General features: G+C 35.1%; 1 protein-coding gene across 2 annotated transcripts; it reads left to right on the forward strand.

The window, feature by feature from the left end:
- The first annotated feature begins 204 nt into the window (after positions 1 to 204).
- Positions 205 to 23786, forward strand: LOC106765671 (WAT1-related protein At4g19185-like). 2 transcript variants are annotated; one of them, XM_022782909.1, is made up of 7 exons: positions 205 to 410; positions 19409 to 19471; positions 19573 to 19689; positions 19849 to 20134; positions 22545 to 22700; positions 23228 to 23379; positions 23529 to 23786. In XM_022782909.1, the coding sequence occupies exons 1-7, from the start codon at positions 220 to 222 to the stop codon at positions 23674 to 23676; spliced, it is 1113 nt and encodes a 370-aa protein (XP_022638630.1). In that variant the 5' UTR covers positions 205 to 219; the 3' UTR covers positions 23677 to 23786. The 2 variants fall into 2 exon arrangements, with proteins under 2 accessions (XP_022638630.1, XP_014505850.1); XM_014650364.2 differs by lacking the exon at positions 205 to 410 and adding an exon at positions 18236 to 18616.
- The last annotated feature ends 1063 nt before the right edge of the window (positions 23787 to 24849 follow it).

The following is a 24849-nucleotide window of genomic DNA, read 5'->3' on the forward strand; positions in this document are numbered from 1 at the left end:
GTAATAATAGAATAAAAATATAATTATACAAATAAAGAAAAGTTGTTAGAAGAATAGGTGGTTCAACCGCCCAGACACGGAACTGAGTTATGTTTCGGCCGGCTAGAATCAGAAATGACAACGCTATTTACTTTTACTTAATTATTTAATTAATTAATTAGTTTACTATTTATAGATATTTGTGCATCAACGGAGTTTCAAACCCAGAATTTTGTCATAATGGAAACAGTTTCAGGGAGTAAAATATGGAAAGCACACACGTCGTTGGTGATGGTGCAGGTGTTAAGCGGAGGCTATCACGTTATCTCCAAATTGGTTCTTGACGTTGGGATCAACCAAATCGTCTACTGCGTCTTCCGCGATCTCATCGCCTTCCTCATTCTCGCTCCCATCGCTTACATCCACGAAAGGTTCTTCTCCATCTCACTCACTTTTTTTTTTTTTTATGCATTTCAACATCCAACCATGTGCTGTAACTGATTGCGCCTTCATATTCCATTATCTTGCTTCAATTTTCATTTCGAAGTGATCCATAACGACAAGTTCATCGGTTATTCTTCTCTCAAATCGAGTCGTTAGATGTGTGCATTATCATAACACCTGTGATGATCCGTTTCCACGAACTGCAGTGAAATTTTTGACTATTCTGTTGCCTATTTCTTTTTAACTGGATTGTCCGTCATAGATAGCATTACGCATTTTTTAAATTACAATATCAATTATTTTATTACTAATTGTAGGTATGGTTGAATAAGATTAATCCAATTAAGAACTCGTTAAATATTATTGTAACTCAAATTTAGTCAAAGTAAATTCAATCAATCCAATGCTATAGCATAATTAAATTCAGTTAGATGAGTTGAGCGATCACGAAGAATCCCTATCTTATATTCATAGAAAAAGAAATATAAATTTAGAATTATTTTTCCTGATAATTTATTTTCAAATGCATCTGTTGATAACAATAAATTTATATTTTCACTTTTGTAATATATTTATGAATATATATTAATAAATGTAATACTTTTTCTAATTAATGTTAAATTTATAAAGTTGGTAACAATAATAAATTTTAATTCATAATAATTTTCATTTACGATTTTTTTCAATTAATAATATTTTTTTAGTTATACCATACCATTAAAAATAATAAGAAAACTATTAATTTTTTTATTAATAATTCAAGTTAAAAACTTAAATTTAATATTAATACTTTATGTTTATTATTTTTTAACATCAATTTAATTTAATAATGATTAATATTTAAATTTTATGTAAACTGATAAAAATTAATTAATAATTGCTAAATTAAATATAATAATACAAACATTTTAATAAATTAATATGTTTTAATAGTTTATATACATATTTTAAATTAATTTTATATATACTTCGAATTCCGACCTGTTTCATCTTGTCAGAAAACCATTGTGCCTCCAAAATCAGCTTTATGAGTATGTTTTTAGTCTGATGCAGTAAATAGGCAGGTACGTAATTATTTGATACTGAATTTATTTGTATAAGTTGTGTTTTCTTTTCAAAGGAGTTTTATTCGAAAAAACAAATCTATAAAATTTGTCATATACTCTTGTTCCTAATAATTTGGCAGCTCGGTCCATGTAGGAAGTGTTGTTTTGACTTAATGTTAAATAAACTTTTAATTAGATCTTGATCCTTGTATTATGCTCCAGAATAGCAGATATTAGATTGTAAACAATGTTAAGGAAAATCGAAGCTAGTGGAGATAAAATTTAAATTAAATCTTGATCCTTGTCATGGTTTACATTCTCGAACCAAGCCAGTCATTCAAAAGAGAAGAAAGTTCAATGAAGAAAAAAAAAAGGTTGCAACAAAATAAACATCCAATCTCCTTTCTCTTGAACATATTAAAAAAATTCTTTATCTTAAAGGGTTGACTAACATTATAATGGTGAAGAAAGCAAGTGACAAATGATGTATGCGTGGGAACTACTAGTGCAAAAACGTTGTTCAGCGTCATCTATTAGACATCGGTTCCGTGAAAATCTGACGTCTATTACTACTCGGTGGCATTATTGTAAATAAATTGGAAAACTAGACGTCAGTTTCGATGTCCGGTGACGTCTATGACATCATAGATGTCGCACCTGCCGCAAACTGATGTCCAATTACCTGAGGTATGTGATAAGACAGTCCATTGATGTCGGTGTTCACGGGGACCGACGTCTACTAGGCTGCAATTAGTGTTGCCCATCAAATTCCCAGGAGCTTAGATGTCGGCTAGAAAGGGCACTGACGTCTACGTCACTGACAGGAAATCAAACGTCAACCGGTTCAGCTTTAGACGTCAAATAGACGTCGAATCCCGTGAAAAAGTGACGTCGACTAGGCTACAATTAATGTTGTTCACCTAATTCCCCAGGCAATTAGACGTCACATAGTCAAACGCCGACGTCTAAGGCCTGTCTGGAAGGCGGGAAAACCAAAATTCTTCAATGTAGACGTCGGTTCTGAGAGGCACCGACGTCTAAGTTCCTGTATTTTCACCAAATTCGAGGGTTTTAGACGTCGGCTGTGAGGGGCACCGACGTGAACTACCTTGACAGGAAACTAAAACGTCAATTTTTTCAACTTCATAGACGTCGGATCCCCTGAAACACCGACACCCCATTTCATTTTAAATAGACCGTAGACTCTTCACATCATTCAGTTTCTGATCTCGTCTTCATCTTTTCTCCTTTTTCTCTGCTTCTCCTCTTTTTTTACTCGCTTGCGCACCTCTACCTTTTATCTCTTGCGGCATTGCATTGTCATTTCTCAATATATTATTGTCTTCGTCCTCTCCTTTTTCTCTCTTGCATCCCAGGTGCGTGGTTTTTTTTTATGCTTTATCGTTTAAACTTTCTTTAGTTTTTTTATTGATTATCTTGTCGTTCAACTGATTAAAATTTGCTTTCTTTGTGTTGTGTTTTAGTGCAGTTTTGATCCTTTCTTTGGGTAACATAGTGAAACATTCTCCCTTTGCTTGCTTCCTCACAAGAAGAATGGCGATCTTTTGAGTTTTCTATGGCTTCCGACCCAAAATGGAACTTGGGTCCTTGTCCAGTTCTCGTATCACCGTAATTTTTTTCCTTTGCGGTTGAATAATGGGAAGTAGTCATGGACTCAGGTTCGGTTTTGGGTTGAATGTCATAGAAGATTCAAAAGACGCAAGCTTTTTTTGTGGGGAAACTAGCGAGAGGAGAGTGTTACACAATGCTACCGAAAGTCTGGATCAAAACTGCACTAAAACACAACGCCCTTGTTAGACGTCGGTTAGTGCATGGTCCGACGTCTATAAGAACATAGATGTCGGTTAGTGTCATTTACAACCTCTATATATTCATGTTGACGTCGGTTTAGGAATAAGCGGACGTCTATATAGAGTAAATAGACGTCGGTTTGAGTATAAGCGGACGTCTATATAGACATCGGTGGATATTGTTAACTGACGTGTATATAGACGTCGTTTGGATGAATTCCGACGTCACATAGACGTCACCCGTATAGACGTCGGTTAGGAAAGTGACGTTAAAGGCCCAAATTCACCGACGTTAAACAGCATTTTTGCACTAGTGAACTCTACTGATCAAAACAATATTTGTCCAATTTATTCGCATTCATAGTCGCGCATATACAATTTAGTAGATAATGTTTTGGAATGCAATCTACCAAGTTTCATAAATGCATATTGAGAGTATAACCAAATCCAAATATATCTTACAGATGAGGATAAAATATTTCACCAACTATTGTAATCAAGTGACGTTGTTTAGGTTAAAAAATGCCAGGATTACCTATGATGGACTTCTTTAATCAAGAAGTCAAGAAAATGAGTAAAAACACACCAGACAAACTCACACAGTGAATAACCTCAGATTGTATTTAGTGAATGAAAGAAAACAATGTTCCCTCAGCTATCAAGGAAGCCTCACCTTCCCCCCACTGGACTGAGATCCAGTAAACAATACAAAACAATTCATAATCCCGCCCTTCTCAACAAACTCTTTATTTATACTCTCATATCTTCTAACAAACTCCTAACTGACTTCTTTACTTCCCGCCTTTTTTATTCTTTCTTACATATACATTTAATCCCCTATCAATACCCCTCTCCTCTTCAACAACCTTGTCCTCAAGGTTGAAAACAGGAAATTATTGTCTGATAAACGTTTCATCCTCTTAAGTTGCGCCCTTTATCCCTCCATCTTGCCACTGAACCAATATTTGAGTGGTCTCTTCCCCTTGTTGATTTCTTCCTCTTCTTTGTAGTACTTTTAAGGGTGTATATAGTGGACCGTCCGCCTACAGTCCTACGGGTAGCTCCCCTTCCACCTTATGCTCCCCCACAGCCAACTTTAATTGTGATACATGAAACATCGGGTGTATCTTTGCAGTGGCAGGCAACTGCAGTTTGAAAGCCACTGGACCCACTTCATTTTCCACCAGAAAAGGGCCATAATATCTGGCCGATAATTTGGGGTGCAACTTGACCGGCATAGATACTTGCCTATGAGGTCGTTTTTTCAGAAACACCCAATCCCCTTCTTTTATGTTAGACTCCCTTCTCTTCCTATTTGCATACTGAACCATCCGCTCTTGGGCTCGGGTCAAATGATATTGTAGCTGTGAAATGGCTTCATCCCGCGTCTGTAAATCCTATGCCACAGCTTCCACCACTGTTTCTCCCGGTATGAACTTGGTTACTATTGGGGTTTTCTTCCATAAACCACTTCAAACGGGGTACACTTCGAAGCCCCTTGATAACTGGTGTTATACCAGTATTCAGCCCATGGCAATACATTGCTCCAAGCCTTGGGCTGTTCCGAACAGAAACACCTCAAGTAGGTCTCCAACACTCTATTCAAAACCTCTGTTTGCCCATCTATTTCTGGGTGGTAAGCGGTACTCATTTTTAATTGGGTACCCTGTATTTTGAACAATTACGTCCAGAATATACTAACAAACGTGGGATCCCGGTCACTAACAATCGATATAGGAATTCCATGCAAACGTACTATCTCCTTTACAAAAATCTCTGCAATTATCTTGGCTATATGAGGATGTTTGATGGGTATGAAATGCCCATACNTTCTCAGCCTGTCCACTACCACCATTATTGATTCAAAACCTTGAGATTTCTGTAATTTGACCACAAAGTCCATGCTTATCTCTTCCCAGATGGCCTTGGGAATAAGCAATGGTTGCAACAACCCCTGCGGAGATGACGCCATATATTTATGTTGCTGGCAGATAAGACAGGAGGCTACGTAGTCGGTCACCCTTTTTTTCATGCCCATCTAGTGAAAAGCTTGACCAATTCTTCTATAGGTTCTATAGACACCCGAGTGTCCCCCAAGGGTTGTATCATGAAATTCTACAAGGATCTTCGGAATCCATTCTGACTTTGCTGAAAGCACCAACCTTCCCTTATAATGGAGTCTCCCGTTCTCTAACGTATAAGGAGGGTGTGAATCCAGGTCTTTCTTCATTTCTTCCATTATTTTCTCTAACCCAGCGTCTTTTTCCACTTCGTCTATTATTTCTTGGTAGTCAGGCCAATAGGGCCTGGTGATCATTAACAGCGTCCTATCTCCTTCGTCCTCTTCTCCCTTTCTGGATAACCCATCCGCAACTTTGTTGGATGCCCCTGTCCTGTAATGTATATCAAACTCATAGCCCATGAGTTTCGCAAGCCAATTTTGCTAGTTCTGAGTCGTTATGCGTTGCTCAAGTAAATACTTCAAACTTTTTTGATCTGTATAGACACTAAATTTCTTTCCCAGCAAGTAGGGATGCCACTGTTGAATAGCTAATACTAGTGCCATCAATTCCTTCTCATACACTGACTTCCCCAACAAACTCTCCGACAATGCCTTGTTGTAGTAAGCAATAGGCCTCCTATTCTGTGATAACACAACTCCTATCCCCTTCCTCGAAGCATCACATTCAACTTGGAAAGGCTGTGAAAAGTCTGGCAGAGCCAGAACAGGAGCAGTGGTCATTACCTTTTTGAGAGCTTGCATGGCTTCCTCTCCTGCATTTGTCCACTCAAACTTCCCCTTCTTCAAAAGATCCGTAAGGGGTCGGGTAATCTTCCCATAATTCCTGACAAATCTCCTGTAGTATCCAGTGAGCCCCAAGAAACCCCTTAATTCTTCAATACAGCGGGGTGCTGACCATTCAATCACTGCAGAAATTTTTTCTCCATCCATTTCCACCCCCTGTTCGGATATCATGTGCCCCAGATATCGAATATGTCTCTTGCCAAACTCACATTTTTTTTGTTGGCAAACAGCTGGTGTTGTTCTAGCACTTTCAGCACCTGTCTAAGATGTTCCTCATGATCCCCCCATGACTTACTGTACACCAAAATGTCATCAAAAAATACTAGCACACTCTTCCTTAAGAACAGTTTCAACAATGAATTCATCATGTCTTGAAAGGTGGCTGAAGCATTTGTGAGGCCAAAGGGCATTACTAAAAACTCATAATGTCCTAAATGAGTCCTAAAGGCTATTTTGGGTATATCTGCCTCCTTCATCCTTATCTGGTGGTATCCAGATTTGAGATCCACTTTAGAAAAATAAGCAGCACCGTATAATTCATCTAGAAGCTCTTCAATCACAGGAATTGGATATTTATTGGGGATAGTCACTCTGTTTAAAGCTCTGTAATCTACAAAAAAATGTAGCTTATAAACAATTAGATCTTGATCCTTGTATTATGTTCCAGAATAGTAGATTGTAGCTTATAAACAATGTTAAGGAAAATCGAAGTTAGTGGAGATAAAATTTAAATTAGACCTTGATCCTTGTCATGGTTTACATTCCCGAACCAAGCCAATCATTCAAAAGAAAAGAAAGTTCAATGAAGAAAAAAAGAAATGTTGCAACAAAATAAACATCCAATCTCCTTGCTCTTGAACATATTCAAGAAATTCTTTATCTGAAACGGTTGGCTAACATTATAATGGTGAAGAAAGCAAGTGACAAATGATGTATGCGTGGGAACTCTACTGATCAAAACAATATTTGTCCAATTTATTCGCATTCATAGTCGCGCATATACAATTTAGTAGATAATGTTTTGGAATGCAATCTACCAAGTTTCATAGATGCGTATTGAGAGTATAATCAAATCCAAATATATCTTACAGATGAGGATAAAATATTTCACCAACTATTGTAATCAAGTGATGTTGTTTGGGTTAACAAATGCCAGGACTACCTACAGATATTTGATGGACAAGATCCGCAAACTCATGTATGGAGAAATATAGAAACCTATGTTGATGATATAGTGGTGAAGTCAGATTCTTCCTTTGATAATCTGATCAACTTATAGGAGTTGTTTACTACCATCAATTGATACTAGTGTTGAAACTCAATATTGACAAATGTGTCTTTGAAGTAAAGGCGGTAAATATTTTAAGATTTATACTCAAATAAAGGAGAACCAAAACTAGCCCAGATAAACGTGCGGCCATCCATCATGAATATGCAAAGTTCTAGAAGTGTGAAATAGGTGCAACAATTAATAGGTTTCATGACTTCCCCATCATGTTTCTTGTCTTGAGGAGGTGGTAAAGTATTTTCATATTTTCAGTGTCTTCGGAAGAATGATTAGTTTTCTTGGACAAAGGAGTGTGAAGAGGCATTTAAAAAAATAAAGTAATACTTGGCCTATTCCTTTGTCTAGTTAAAACTCAAGATGGATAATCATTTGCAACTTTACATCATAGTGGTCGACCAGACCATTAGCTCGATTTTGGTATAAAAAATAAAATGGGAGTATTAATCTATTTTGTTAACAGTGTCTTACAAGGGAAAAAATCCCAATATCAAAAGATAGAAAAGGCAGTGCTTGTTATGGGTTCATTGTCAGGCAGTTGTGACATTATTTCCAAAGTCATACAATAATGGTGATGATTGATCTGTCTATTAGACAAGTTATGCAAAAGCTGAATGTTGCAGGACAGATGACTAAATGATCAAACGAGTTATCAAAATATGACTAGAAGTATCAACCACAAGGAGTTATCATGGGCTAAGTGTGATTGTTAGGTGCTAGCAGATTTTATAGCATACAAAACTCAGCCTACTCGCCTCTATCGAAGCAAAAAATAAGAGTCATGATGGATTTTATTAGTAGATAACACTTCCAATCTTAAGGGAAGTAGGGTAGAGATAATCTTAGAAGGACCAAATAATTTTCTCATTAAACAAGTTTATTTAGAGCAAACAATCCTCGAGCTAAGTATGAGACATTGTTGCTATAATGCTTCTCACTGCATGGATGGGCATCAAGTTTCTCGTTGCAAGTAGAGACTCTCAACTTGTCATCGGGAAAGTTTTTGGTGAATTCCAAGTGAAGGGTCCACAATTTAGCTTGGTACTTGAGTTATGTAAAGGTCCTTTCTAATGGGGTATTTCAAACTTTTATCCATGATTATGTATTATAATGTCAACCTCATGTTCAAATTGGTCAATGCCATAAAATTGGGAAGCCACAGGTCAGTGATTCAATAGAGATTATCATCTTCATGGGTCTCACTTGAAGAACAGGAGGCCTTGGTGCTACAAGTAGCAAATAAGCCCAATGTATGATATCTAACAATTAGAATGGAACTTGTTGATTCAGTGCAGGTGAAAATGCTCAGAAAGAATGTTGCTTGATTCATGATAATAGATAGGTATCTATTTCAGTGAAGACATTCATTGTTTGTTTTAAGATGTCTTATTATGCAGGAAGCATAAAAAATGTTATTAGACTTACATGAAGGAGTTTGTGGGAGTCATATTCGAAGATGATCATTGGCCTGCAAAGTCAAATGAGCAAGCTACTATTGCTCAACTTTGCAGGAAGATTTTATGACATATCCGAAAATATGTAACAAGTATCACCAACACATTGATTTTCATGTGGTTCCTTTTCAAGAATTTGCACTCCAGCAATGTCTCATGATCCTTCCATAGGAAATTGACATATTAGACCCATTTCCACAAGTAGCTTAACAGTTGAAGTTCCTAGTAAAAGCCATTGAGTATACTAGTGCAAAAACGCTGATTAAAGTCAGTTATTTTGGGCTTTTAACGTCTATTAAACAACCGACGTCATTACCGGTTACGTCAATGGGACGTCGGTCATCCATTAAACATACGTCTATAATGACGTCAGGTAGTTCCATGTCCGACGTCATTAGACGTCGGTATAGGCCTAACCCGACGTTTAAAGGCACAATATAGACGTCAGAATACGCATTAACCGACGTCTAAAAGCACATAAAGACTTTGAACATGTCACTAATCGATGTCTAAGGTCACTATAGACGTCAGTCTTTGCATTAACTGACGTCTAATACAGTCGTTGTGTTTTAGTGCAGTTTTGTTCCTATCTTTGGATAACCTAGTAGCACACTCTGCCTTTGCTAGTTTCCCCCGAAAAAAAGTTTGCGTCTTTTGAATTTCTCATGACATTTCGACCCAAAACCGAACCTGGGTTCTTGCTTAATTCCATTTTCAACCACAAGAGAGAAAAATTACGGTGAAACGATAATTAGGCAACGATCCAGGGTCGTTTTTGGGTCGAAACGCCACCAGAAATCCAAAAGACGTCGTTTTTTCTGGGAGGCAGCTAGCAAAGGAAGAATGTGGTACTACGTTACCCCCAAGAAAGGAACAAAACTACACTAAAACACAACACAAAGAAAACAAATTTTAATCAGTTGAACCAGAAAAAAATCGATGAAAGACTGAACAAAGATTAAACGGTAACCATAAAAAAACACGCACCTGGGATGCAATGCCGCAAGAGAGGAAAAGGAGAGGAGGAAGATGATGATGTTATCAGAAACAATAATGCAATGCTGCAAGAGAGAAAAAGGAGAGGTGCCGCAAGAGAAAAAGGAGAGGAGGAAGACGATGATATCAAAAACTGCAATGTCGCGAAGAGTCTGCGGTTTATTTAAAATGAAATAGGGCGTCGATTCCTCCAGAAACCGACGTCTATAGTTACCTAGACGTCGGTTATCTAACTAATTCGACGACCAAGTTAACATATAAACTGACTTTTTGAATGCCCATTAGACGTCGGTTTAAAGGGGAGCCGACGTCTAGGAAGCTGAATCGATTGACGTTTCATTTCCTGTCAGGGATGTTGACGACAGTTGTGAAGGGGCGCCGACGTCTATAATAATTTAGACGTCGCTGCCTTCTGCCGGACGTCTAAGGGCCTCCGAGTTTGGTGAACATAATTAATTACAGGCACATAGACGTCGCTCCCCTTAAACACCGACGTCTAAATTGTAGAAATTTTTGCCTTCCCGCCTTCCGGACAGGCCATAGACGTCGCTTTTTTACTACATGACGTCTAAGCGCCTGGGAATCAGAGCATTAATTGCAGCCCCGTAGACGTTGACCCCCCATTAAAACCGACATCCATAGATTGTCTTCTCGCCTACCTCGGGCCATTAGACGTCGGTTTAGGGCAGAGCAGACGTCTACAATATCATAGACATCGTCTTCCTTTGAAACCGACATCTAGGTTACCAACTTATTTATGGTAATGCCACCGTCCACTCATATACGTCGGGCTTCCCTCGAACCGACGTTTTGTAGGTGACGTTAAACAACGTTTTTGCACTAGTGGTACTCTACAAATTGGATAAAAGTTAATCCATTGATCATGATATTTGTGACAAAGGTTAAAATTTTATTTGGAAAGACATTGTTAGTAGGTTGGGCTCCCTAGGATACTAATCTCCAAAAACAAAAAACAGTAACTTACATGCTAGATATATGTGTCAATCACTCAAGAACAAAAAAAAAATTCACTTCAACAGAGACTCTCAAACCAAACGATCTTAGTTAATAAAAACTAAGACTAAACAAAAAATATAAAATCGTCTTAAAAGTAAATCGATGAAAAAATCTACAACGATCGTAGTTAGCAAAGGTCGACATACAATGGTGTTATTAGGATAACAAATAAGGTTGAGGGGATTTGCAACAACCTTAGAAAAGCTAAGGTCAGCGAAAAAATCTGCAATGGTCTTAGTTAAGCTGACATAAAAATTTACAACGCTCTTAATTCATTAAGTTAAGCTTATGGTCTTAGTTAAGCTGACATGAAAATTTACAACGCTCTTAATTCATTAAATTAAGCTTGATGAGGAAATTTATAACAGTCTTAATAAAAACTAAGGTTGATGAGGAAATCTTTATTGGATTTAATTTATTTTCCATTCATATCTGGACATTTATGTTCATATATTTATATTCTATTTTTATACTTATATTTCATTATTATATTGCTCTAAACAACTATATATATCAATTGTACTATCTTCTTAAGATACGCAATTTTTCATCCCTTCTTTTCTAACATGGTATCAGAGTCATGATTAGAACCTATCTTAGCGAGTTCTAAGTGGACATTTCTGTTTCCACCCATTGTCGGACCACTATTGGTCCACCCAATTTCTACTATCACGCACGAGATGTCTATACCTCGGCGTGAAGGGGGTGTGTTGGATGTCCCACACCGACTAGAAATAAGGCCAAATTATTATATACAAGTGAAGTGCAAACCTCATCTTACAAGCCGGTTTTATGGGGTTGAGTTAGGCTTAAACCTACTTTCTAACAATCTACAACGATGTTAGTTAAAAGCTAAGGTCAATGAAGAAATGATTGCACAAGCCTATAGTTATTCATCATCCCTCTACATGTTCAATATCAATTTATGTAAAAAACAATGACAGATTATTCATTATATGTGTGTATTTAATCTCAAATTAATAAAAAAATCATTACAAATTATTCATTATACATTCTACATGTTCGATTTCAATTTAAGTAATTACTGAAAAAGTAATTATAAGTTATTTATTATGCATTCGTTTGACTTCATCTTGATTAATTAAGAAAAAAATAGTTACAAGTTATTCATCATGCATTTTACATGTCCACTCTTAGTTTGAGTAATTAGCAAAAAATTAATTACAAGTTATTCATTTTTTCATTTTGTATGTTCGACTTCAACTTGAATAATTAACAAAAGAAATATTATAAGTTACTCATTCATGTGTTTTACATGTATAACTTTAACTTGAATAATTAACAAAATAAATAAATAAATAAAATTACAAGTTATCATGCTACGGATCAAATCTCACTAGCATGATTTGAATAAACATGACACCAAAACTTAACATGAAAGTATAATTGAATTAACTATAGAGGTAAGTTCAAAATTGAAATAAAAATACCAAAATAAAAAGGAGTCATAATAAATTGGGACATTACTCATCCACCGATTATCAATTACCCACAATTTTACATGGGTTTGACAAAGAGATACAAATTTCTTCCAAAATCAATTCCATATAGTTTCAATTGCTATCTCAGTATCCTTTATAGTTTTTTCTCCTTCAAATGGTCTGAAGATCACCATTTGATTATCAAACATATAAATATCAATGTACATTTTCATATCAATAGTTCAATATTCGAAACTTTAGTAAGGTAACAATCTTAAAAATTGAGTTTAGTTTTTTTAACATTTGCACAATTCTTTTTACTTAGTATTATTAAAAAATATTTTGAAAAATAATAGTCTAAATAAATATATTATTTTTATATTTCATTTATTGTATAAATGCAACAGTTATAACTTATTAAGTAACTTACTAAATGTAAATTGGTGAGCTATTTATTTACTTGTTTAAGAATTTAAGAGAAATAAATACTCAATTTAAGAGCTATTTATTTATATTTCATTTATTGTATTTATGATGTGTTATTTAATTTTAGGTGGATCTCGTTATATATATATATATATATATATATATATATATATATATATATTATATTATAGGTTTAATACATCATTTGGTCCCTACTTATAGGGGTTTGGTTTAAATTGATCCTACTTTTTAAAAAAGTTCAATAAGATCCCATGTTTCGTTAAAAAATGTTTAATCTAGTTTTTTTGGCTCACGCCGTTAAAAACATAACGGTGTAAATGCCACCGTGGCCAAATCCTAAGTGAGCTGTGCGTGAAAGAATTAAATGCAGAGAGAGAAACATAAGTGGTTGTTTGAAGAATTAAATGCAGAGAGAGAAATGTAAATGACTTTATCACCCTGTATACTATTCCACTCTATATCACCATATAGCACCCCACAATGCACCAGTTTTATACATCCACCTCCAGATTCCACCCTATATCACCTATATACTATTTCACTCAATAATAACTCAAAAATAATATAATTTTCGAAACCCATAAAACTAGATATTTCACTGTTAGGATGACATCAATATAACTAAAACAAAGAATCCTTGCTTATTAACAACAAAACTGTGACTATTAGATAACCTCTGCACCTCTCTCATTAATCTTTATATCTTCAAAGAAAACTCCTTTAGCTTCCTTAGACCTATTTCGTAGACCCAAAATTTAAAATCTGCATAACGAAAACCTTAGCCGATAACCGTTCACCATTCTTATAATCCACCCATGCAACCCCAGAGTATCATTTGCGTACTTTACCTATCAACAAGGGACGTAGCAACGCATGCACAACAACAATTTCATGCACTTAGTATTAACCATATTATGTTTCCCTCCCAAGGTAGGTACTACGAAAACCATTAAATGTCAATACCAAGAACCCCTTCTAGCTCTCTAGATTCCAATGTCTACACTATATAGGAAGAAAATATAATATTTCTCTTCATCTTACTGTGACCCCCCACATGCATTGAAACTCTTCACTTGCAAAAAGAAAACATGCACTCTGTAGAAATTTTTGAACAATAAATATATGTTCTCATGGTATCAACTTGTAGTATAATATCTGGGAAATATACTCTTTGTGTTGTTTCTGGATTACTTTCCAGAACACACAAATACACAGACAACACTTTAAACTCTCAAACTTACACAACATACAACTCACAAAGTACAACCCATTTTCTCTCCTTCTCTCATGGTGATGCACAACTCACAAACAAACACATGACTCAATAATACATGCAACAACTCCACTCTTTCTCAGGTTTCTCATGGTGGTGAACTTTTCTCTCTTTCCCACACAAATAACTCTCATAAAGAACCATGACTTTGCTGCACACACTATTGGAGACCCTTCCTTTCTCTTTCTCACAAAAACGTGAGGCTTATCTCTTCTTTGCATTCTACTGCCCAATCCCACGGTGCACACACTTACAAGTGTGCCATGCTTCTTCTCTTGCCACAAGGTGCCCATTTATCATAAACAAAAGTGCAAACATCCGAATATGGTGACTGTTTTAGTGCTCACTTTCGATGCTCACATAATTACATACAAATAAAACATTTCCCAGTGCATGGGTCCAAACAAATATTTAAAGTTTACCCAACACACTTATACCATTATGTGATGACAATACATTACTCAATATTTATACCACTTCCATACATTTAATACCCATCAAACATTCCATGCAATTATAAAATAATAATTTATTATACCCATAAACCCATGTTGGTATCTCAATTGAGAACACAACACATCACTAATGCACTCTATTGTCATATTTCACTCATACAACACGTCAACACTTCCTACTCTTATTTACATTCTTAACCTAGCCAACCCACGGCTACCCTTCAAAGATTCACGATATGCACTTATCCCTTACTACAAAACCACATGCACTGTAATCCTTCAACTCGTGCATTCATATTTTGGGAATAACATCCCAAACCATTTTTTTCCTTAGTAACCTACAACCTTCCAATTGGTATACTATATATCCACATCGTTTCTCAAGATTAAGAAGTTCCAAAGGAAACACATCATGCTCAATCAATACATCAAAAAGTTAACTCCCCTTACCTGGGTTTTCGAGTGAATTCTTTAAAGGCCCCTTGGTTCCTAGAAAATTCTGTGACTACAACAAGGGCCCTTGCACAACTCCTTGGTACTCACAGTCTTCTCCCTATTACTCATTATGCTCATGGTGGAGGACAAAAAGTGGTGGTTTCTCTCTTGCGCACTCTCTCAAGTTGTTCTGGAATGTAGCTTAGGGTTGCTTCTTATTTCGCTCACAAACCATCGGAGGTTGCACATTCTTCCTCCCCCGCTGCCGCCGTCGTTGAGGATACGCAACAAGTGGCTCCTCCGCCGTCGTTGTCATTCCATCATGATCAGAGAGTGATTTTGGACCAGGTTGAAAGATTTGCAAATGGTGTGGCTGTTGGGATTTGCACCTAACTTACGTCGTTTTATTTTAAATATTTACACAGTGCAACCTCTTCAAACGTGCCACGTATTCATCAAATGCCACAGTGGCATTTGCACCGTTATGTTTTTAACGGCGTGAGCGAAAAGGACTAGATTGAATATTTTTTAACGAAATATGGGATCATATTGAACTTTTTTAAAAGGTAGGATCAATTTGAACCAAACTCCTAAAAGTAGGGACCAAATGATGTATTAAACCTATATTATATTATACATAATGTAAATTTTGTTCCAATAGTGATATCTTACAAGACTTTTATAATTTTTTATTTATACTTTAATTTTTATGATTGAAAAAATTTGATTATACAATTAAATATTTTTTATTCTAAAACTCAAAATTTAAAATTTAAAACATACATGCTTTCACATCGACATATTTTAATAGTAAGTTCTTAATATCTATGTCTTAAATCCAGGAACCTACATTTTAGATGTTTGTGTAATTAATTAGATTCATATAAGAACTTTAAGGCATGTGTTGATTTAATTTTCTTTGTTTAGTTTTCAAAATCAGTTCTAGTAATCAATTTGAAGAACGTTTATTAAGAGTAAGTTGGAAAAATTATGTGTTGGATGATCCTAGTTTAAAAATTGTTTCAGATAGATGAGAAAATGTAAAAAAGAATAGGAATAAGGAGATTTGTGTTATTCGAATTTAAGGATAACAGTTTGGTTTAAACCATTTAGACGTTCCTATTTTTGTTAGGTATTCCTAATTTGGTCCCCTTCTTTTAAAGTTTCCCAATTGAGTCCTTATAAGTGCTAATTTAAAACAATTTAACCCCTGACGTTAAAAATCGTTAACAGTGTTAAAATTCTGCACAGATGGAAGGGTGATGTGTCAATTTTTGAACATGTGGCTCTCTGATTTCTCTGCCTCCTCCCTCACATCCTCCCCCATCCCTGCATCGGCGTCACCTACTCCGCAGCGGCTCCTCCAACCACTACTCCCAGGAGGTGGAGCACATCTTCGGTGGCCTCCAGCATCTTAAACAATAATCCTCCATTTCCACCATTAAATCTTCCGTCCCATTACCACCATCACTTTGCTGCACGTCTCAGCTTTGATCACTACAATGAATTTTCCGTGCCGAAGCTTACTCTGTTTGGAAGCTCTGAATTTCTCTGGTAAGATCCTGTAATCCAATTCTGATGTGCATCCCAAATGGGTTTTGTGTTTTTATTAGATCTAATTATTTTTTACAGTGGAAAGGTTCTTGAATCCCTTTTTTCGTACTCGTCATGTTTCTACCAGTCAACTTTCTCTGACTTCCCTGTTTCTTAAATGGATTTTAAAACCCTAATTCAATGAGCTCGTCCAGCTGTGATAGACATTTTTAAAATGGTTGATTTAGCTGTAAAAGGTGGCATTGTTTCAGAATTTTCTCCTGGGGTTTTCTTACAGGGTTTGCTTGTTTATGGCAGACAAGGTCAGGAAATATTTAGGAGCAACTTAGATCTAAATGTCTGTAAAGAGGCATGTCTTTACTCTTTGGAGAGTAAGGTACCCCTTATTGAATTTTGTGAAGGGCGGTACTTAACCCTATTTCATGATCCGCTTGTTGATTCACTGCATACAATATACCATGAACCAAAGGCTGAGGCATGCCTTCTTTGAACATCTATTGACTTCTGCTGAGATTCAGAAAATGATTTTCTTAGACACGGTCGAGAAGGTGGTTGAGACCTTGCGACCATACTGGTCAGATGCAACGAAAGGTTGTGCCACTGTTGTTCAAGCTATGCCTCTGCGTTTAATTGGAATCGTCGAAAAGGACTGGAATTCTGGGTTTGCTCAAAATCCTAATACCCCCCACCAAGGGATGAAACAATTCCTCTATTTTATGGTCTTGAATTTGGTTATGAACAAGTGTTTTAACAAGACACATGTGGGCAACAAATTTGTAAAGATGATAAGAATGAATATTGATTTTGTTGTTGGATTGTTGATGATAGAGAGAAGACGAATGTGAAAGTGGATGGAATTGGAAATTGAAGAAGGTGGCGGTGAAGTTTGCTCACGGAGGCGGCTAGGGTTTCACTAGAAATTAGGTTTGTGTAGTGGGAAAAGATGACTCTGATGTAGTAGAAGTGATGTGGCAAAAATTGGTCACGTCATCTCACCACCTGTGCAGAATTTTAACACCGTTAACCATTTTTAACGGCAGAGGCTAAATTGTTTCAAATTAGCACTTATAAGAACTCAATGGAAAAACTTTAAAAGGAGGGGACCAAATTGGGAATACCTAACAAAAATAGGGACGCCTAAATGGTTTAAACCTAACGATGGCATGTTGACAAACAAAATGGAAAACTAAAAGTAAAAAACACATTTTATCATATTTTATTTTTATTTTTTTACTTTTAAGAGACATAAAATGAAAATAAATTTTGAAAACTATTTTAACAACACAATTATCAAATAAATTTTTAGTTTTTTAAAGAAACCCTAAGTTGTGCTTACCTTCACTTGAGAGTAATTCGTGACTATTGTTTTCTCCTTTTATAAATTATAAGGATATCTTATTCCTTTGAACTTTTTTGGCTATAACATATACAGTGGATGTGTGCTTCTCTAACTCTTCTGCTTAACTTTTGTGTCCGTTGATTAAACTATAGCCAATATATGTTAGGTTGATTATTAGTGGACATTACTTTTAATAGGTTTGTTCTTAGTTTTACTTTTATTAGTGGACAAATTAAAATAATAATCTATATTATCAATAAAATAATTTATTTTTGCAGTTACTTTTTCATAAACAGTATTTATAATTTTAATAACATTTTTATTTAATAATCAGTATAATAAATATTATAATAAATTGATAATTATTATAATAATTAATTTTAATTTTTTATTACCATAAAAAAATTGATTTAGACAAGAATAAGAGAAAAAAATGGACCGACCAAGAGGCAGAAACAGAATTGGTTAGAGATTGGGGGTCTTTCCCTTGGCGTCAGCAATGGCAACATAGTTTACTTCTTTTGTGCCATCCATTTTCAACGCTTTCAATTCAATTTCAATCAAACCCCAATCTTGAACGTCAACTGTGTCCTTCTGTAGAGAGATTTGTATTGTTATCTAATCAAATCTAAGCTAATAATAATGGCAGCAGTGTCAGGGGGTGAGATATGGAAGGCCCACACTGCCATGGCAATGGTACAGTTATTCAACGGAGGCTATCACGTCATCACCAAAGTTGCCCTTAATGTCGGCGTCAACCAAATCGTCTTCTGCGTCTTCCGCGATCTCATTGCCCTCGCCATTCTCGCTCCCCTAGCTTTTATCCGTGAAAAGTACCTCCCTTTCTCTCTCTCTCTCTCTCTCTCTCTCTCTCTCTCTCTCTCTCTATCTCTATCTATCTGAATGTTCGCGTTGCTCTGAAAGGGGAAGTGAATTGATTGCTTTGGTTGTTTGTTTTCAATGTGCTTTATGCAATGCATTTATCATTGGTTGTATGTTCTATTGGTCCCCGGTTTATACGTCTGTCATCAATTCTACTTTCTTTGATTGTTAGGAGGGGAGCCGGCAGTACCATTTCTAACATAATCTCTGTAACCCACTTGCGACTATTGGTCAAAACTCATTGGAAACTACAAAATTACCTGTGAATTTCATTAGTAAGAAGTGAAACTCAAAAAAACTGGAATTTTTCATAAATTTAAACTGATAATAATAAAGGGTGTTTTATTGGTGTCCCCACCCAGATGTCGGTATTAGTGGTGTCTCTCTGTGTTTAATTGATCAAGTTATACAGTTATGCATGCCTAAAATGTAGGCCTATCTTCCATCTAGAGTTATAGTTTATAGTATGTTTCAGTAATTATCTAATAACCAAGGGTTAGCATGATTGAGGTTGTTTGTCAACATCTCAAGTTTGATTCTGGAAATGCTCATACTTATGGTCAATTTTTGCCTAGATTACAGCTAATTTTATTATACTTTCTTTGCTCATTTAAGTGTGATATACTGCTATATATTCAAACTTTAGAAATGAAATTTTAACCTGCTACGCTCTTTAATACCCACTTCTCATCGTCATTGCTTTACTTCTAATGCATCGTTATCTAATCATGTTTGGTTTGTAGGCGTACAAGGCCACCGATAACTAAACGCCTTCTCATGTCATTCTTCTTTCTTGGATTAACTGGGTAAGGTTATGGATACAGGGACATATTCTCTGTATTGGTTATGCGTGACCTATAGTGTTTTATTGATGCAATAGTAATTTGGCTTCTTTGTTCATGTTCAGGATATTTGGCAACCATCTTTTGTTTCTTATTGGCTTAAGCTATACTAATCCAACTTATGCTGCTGCGGTTCAGCCAGCCACTCCGGTCTTTACTTTTCTATTGGCTGTGATGATGGGGTCAGTTTCTCTCGCTTCAATTTCTACACGTGTGTCTTGTCAGTTTATCTTTTTCTAGGACACACAACTCCTCACTATTTTTGCACTGAATATACATTAATTAAATCAAGATACACCAGGACATAGAGTAATGTGCACCTGATAAACTTATTCATGCAGTACAGAAAGAGTGAACTTGCTAAGATATGAAGGTTTGGCCAAGGTTGGAGGAACTTTCTCTTGTGTTTTAGGTGCTGTACTGATGGTTTTGTATCGTGGTCCGGCATTGATAGGATATTCAGAAACAGACTTTGTATCACACAATGAAATAAGTGCCAAAGGTCAACCAGAGCCTTCTGGATGGTTAATTAGTGGTTTACTGGATCTTGGATTTGATCAATTTCATCTCGGAGTTTTGTGCTTCATAGGGAATTGCATGTGCATGGCTGCTTTTCTTACCATTCAGGTTCATCTCCTTTTTATATTCTTCAAATGATTGTTGACTACAGGAAGCATTAAGAAGAAAACTGGTAGTGATCACTGTCATTTCTTATCTCTATTAACTGATACTGACTTGTTAAGTGCCAATTCCATGCATTATACACATATGACGTTATTCTCTAATAATCATAGTTTATGTAGTGAACCAGATGGTTCATCTGGAAAACCTGTGAGTGGTCCTCTTAGCCATTTATGTTTAGAGATCTGGTCCAATTTTCTGGATTAAGCTAGTGATACTGTCTTGACTTGCTTCAACCCTGTAGACCTGTTTTCATCTTATTAAGCTGTTTGCAGCTACACCACGACAGTTGTGGAGACTGCAGGTGAGAAGTGGTTCCTTATGTTGAGAACTTTCAAACGGATGTGAGAATCGAGTTTGAACAAGAAAATCAAGCTTGGATGACAACTGAAAAAGTGTTTTTCAAAAGTAAATGAATGAATCAAATCAGTAGCGCAATGTGATGAAAAAAAAAGTGAAGCAAAAAATGAGGTTGAATTATTGGAAAAGTAAGATACGAACAAGAACCAACGTGACTTGATTCTTCATAAACAAGAACAGAGAATACTTATTAATTTTGTTAGAATTTTGTAAATATACTTATGGTGGATAGAATTTTATTTTTATGAAGATGTGGGTGGTGGTAGGGTCATACTTACAACGCCTTATCCTGTCCTTGAAAAATGGTGATCGAGTGTTCCTTGTTTCTTTTAAGAGGTCACCCCATGGGTTTCTTGGAAACTGCAGCATATGTTCTCAACAGGAACTTATACAACTAGAGCTTTTTGTACTAATCTCCTTAGCAGCAAGACCCTGGGCTATTACTATCACAGTTCACCTCTGTTGAAAGGAATAATATTCATTCAACCATTCATTTAGGCTTTCAAAGTTATTAGAAAATGAACTTTAAGTCGAGGAATGGACATCTTGAACATAAACTAGATATTTGTAAGTGGTTCGATAAGAGGTGGTAATAGATGACACGATAGGATAGGCCTCACAAAGCTTAATAGGGTAGACTTTAATACCATATTAAAAAATGGATTTTAAATCCAATTCAATCTCGTAAAGTCAGCTTGTATGGCGATATGAGATATCTAACCGAAGTAAATGTTTGAAAAGTTGCATGTTGGATAGTGCCAAAAGGATTAGTGTGTAAAACAAGTCGTAGAGGATAGTATCATTCTAATACCATGTTGTTGAGAAGAGAAAAACTAAGAAGGAAAATAATGAATTATGTGTGTCGTATACAGACGTGAGTATTCTTATTTATAATGAAGAAGAAATACAATTCTAACGAACAAAATCAATATCTAATAATGAAAAATATTTAATTAGACATTTCTCTATCAAATCATATCATATCTCCTTATTTAGTGTAATCAAATGATATTTTTACCTCCCCCGTCCCCCGCAGAGGTTGACCCTCTTTCTCTCATTAACTTGAAACTTCCCAATCAACCAATATTTCCTCGAGTGAAGTGTAGCCAATCATATCAGAAAAAAAGAAGAAAAAAAGAAGAAGAAGCTACCACGGCCTCAAATTTCTCCACCTGAAGTTTATCCATGCTACTTGAGCCTTGAACAGCTGCCTTATAACCATCATCAAGTTGAATCTATTTATATTTGGTATCCATAACTTGCTAACCCAAGCATGCCACAATTTTTTGGAAATAAAATTGTGGGCAGCTCTTCTCTCTAATAAAATGGGATTGATACTTGTTAGGATCCAGTTTCCAGGTATGACACTTAGCTTCACATTGAAGTACAGGATTCTAGTATGGGGTTTATAAGGCCTCGGGATTTATAACTATAACAATTACTTTTTGGAGTAAAGTATAGTTCTCCAAAGTTCTGATCAATTTGTATCAAATCCTTACAACATGTCTCTCATTTGCTAGTGAGCCACATAAATGATGACACTGCTACACAGTGTTTGCCTAGGACTAGTCAAAGGGCTAGTGAACAGGCAGGGTAAGAAACATTGTGAGATTTAGGATCCATTGCAAGTTATTGAACTTGAGTCCTACGTTGGAAGTATGGAATTCTATTATGGTGTCTATGAGATCTTGGGCTCTCCAACTAGAACCGCTAGTTTTTCTTTAACAGTCTCAATAAAAACTTCCCTTTCACCATCTCCATTAAAAATATTGTGAATTGACCAATATTTTTCATTATTGAATGCCTTCCCAAAGTTGTCATTCTTGCTGTCACACTGAATGATTTACTGCCTGAAAAGCCGCTCTTCAAGTTGTCATTTAAAATTTCTTAGTGATCAGATTAGCCCTGCTTACTCTGCTAAATTTTTTAACAATTTAAGTATTAGGTTCTATTATATGTGAAAAATGTGTTAATTATTGTTATGAAATATTTTCAGGCTCCACTATTAAAAAAGTATCCTGCAAACCTGTCTGTCACGGCATATTCATACTTCTTTGGAGCTGTTCTGATGGTAACTACATCATTCTTTGCAACTAACGAGTCAACTGACTGGAGATTGACACAGTCTGAAACTATTGCTGTTATTTATGCGGTGAGTCGCTAGAACTTCAAATCAACTTTCAATATTATTAGCCATTACTAGTTATCTCTGGTAATTTTAGTTCACCTTCTTTATTCGTCATTTGTGTTGTATCATTCTTGAACACCTCAAATGCCAATTATATTTTTATTTAATGGTGTTTTGAGTATGTGGTTAAGAAAGGGCTCACAGGCTCCTATCATGAGCACTGTTACCGTTTCCTCTCTCTAGTTAGTTAGCCTAGTCAATTGGTTAGTGTCCAGATACTCTGAACCTTGTACTCTAACTGTGTATAAAAACTGTTGTATCCTTAAATTCATCAAATAATAACAGAACTTAGTTTTCTTCCTTGATAAGTTTATTATCTTGCTTCTCTTTGAAGCTTTACAAATGGAAGCATACTCACTTGTGTATTTTTTTTATCAAGGCATCCAAGTTTTGCATTTAAGGAAAATGAAAAGACGTTGTTCATGCATGCCGTTTTATAAGATATTAATTAAAAAGAGAAAAATCACAGAACCAATGAATTGTTTGTTCAGGGATTTATCGCATCTGCCCTTAATTATGGACTGATTACATGGTGCAACAAGATCCTGGGGCCAGCCATGGTTGCTCTATATAACCCACTTCAACCAGGAGCTTCTGCTCTCCTATCCAGAATTTTTCTAGGAAGTCCAATTTACATGGGAAGGTATATCTCCTATTATTCCTGGTTATTGGTGCAATTACCTTCTTGATGCTTTATTTTCCAGAAAAGATGCATAACATGTGTTTGTTTTGTATGCATAGTTGTGATTTAATTTGGTGTAGTTTATTGAAATTGTTTATTTGTGACAACAGCGTTGTAGGGGGATCTATGATCATTATTGGTTTGTATGCGGTTACTTGGGCTTCTTACAGAGAAAGACACGCAGCTGCTGCAGTTATTTCTCATGATAAGAATTCTTATAGAATTAACATTTTTTCAGGCCCTAAGCCTTCAGATTAACTCAATGTCTCATTATTCTTTCTTCTTCTTTTTATATGTAATGTTTTCAAGAATTCAGAGAGAATCAACGTTCAATTTTTTTATAAACTTGTCCACAAATTGGATAGAAATAATTTACAGTAGCATATCAAAATAAACAATTTTTAACTTTTATTTATTTTCAACATTCAAACAAACATGTAAGCAATTATAATTTATTTTTACAGAAACACTTTATACAAGTTTTTCTTTTCATCCATACAAAAGAAATGTACTTTATACACCTTTGTTGTTGGCACTTTCTTCCTAATTTCTTTATGCACCTTTGATCCGAAATAGACATCGATGGTTTTTTTGAAAAGATATTTCCAAAATTGATGACTGTCTTTTGCAAAATTATTTCCGAAATTTGTTCACTATGTTCCGGAAACTAAAATTTGAAAATTATAAGGAAGAAGAAATATGATAAGTTACAAAAAGAAACAACTTTGTTGATTGAAAAATAAACTTATAAATTTATTTATTTTTTAATTAAATTTTGTTAAATTTATTTCACATTTTAAACATATTTTATCGTAGTATTTAAAATTATTTATACTGTTATATATATTTTTTATTATTAGTTAAAAAATATATTTAAAATCTTCAATAAATTTAACAAAATTTTATTAAAAAGTTAATTTTTTTTTACTAAAAGAAAAAATATATTTAACCTTTAATACCTAATAAATATGAATAAAGTATCACATATTTATAATATTTTAATGAGTATTTTACTTTAATGGACCAACACTAATTATTAAACTTTTCTAAACACTTCATTAATGATTAATTTGGTAATTGTCGAATCATTGGGGACCAAATAGTACAACTGAATTAAACAAAATAAAACCATTACTAAATATAATTAATGTTTCAACAAACTTTCAAATAGAAAATATTAGGACAAAACACATGGTAACTTATAATTACTAATTTGCCACCTTTTCCTATACATGCCTTCTTTCACTATTGTCTTATTATTTTCAAATACAATTGAATTTTTTTTATTGTATTTGTATTTTCTCACTGTGGAAAATAGAGAAAAGAAACATTTCGTGTTTTTATTTGCATTTTCAAAAGTAATTATCAAAACATTGCATTGATTTTACTTTATTTCCTTTTAAATATATAGATAGAAAGATTTGAAAATAA

Source organism: Vigna radiata, chromosome 7, assembly GCF_000741045.1.
Source record: "Vigna radiata var. radiata cultivar VC1973A chromosome 7, Vradiata_ver6, whole genome shotgun sequence".
Lineage (NCBI taxonomy): Eukaryota > Viridiplantae > Streptophyta > Magnoliopsida > Fabales > Fabaceae > Vigna > Vigna radiata.

Excerpts from the sequence above, each read along its gene's own strand:
- LOC106765671 (XM_022782909.1), top strand. The coding sequence starts at position 220 with ATGGAAACAGTTTCAGGGAGTAAAATATGGAAAGCACACACGTCGTTG. Across the intron at positions 411-19,408 it reads ATCGCTTACATCCACGAAAG|GCGTACAAGGCCACCGATAA; the intron begins GTTCTTCTCCAT and ends TTTGGTTTGTAG. Across the intron at positions 23,380-23,528 it reads AGTCCAATTTACATGGGAAG|CGTTGTAGGGGGATCTATGA; the intron begins GTATATCTCCTA and ends TTGTGACAACAG.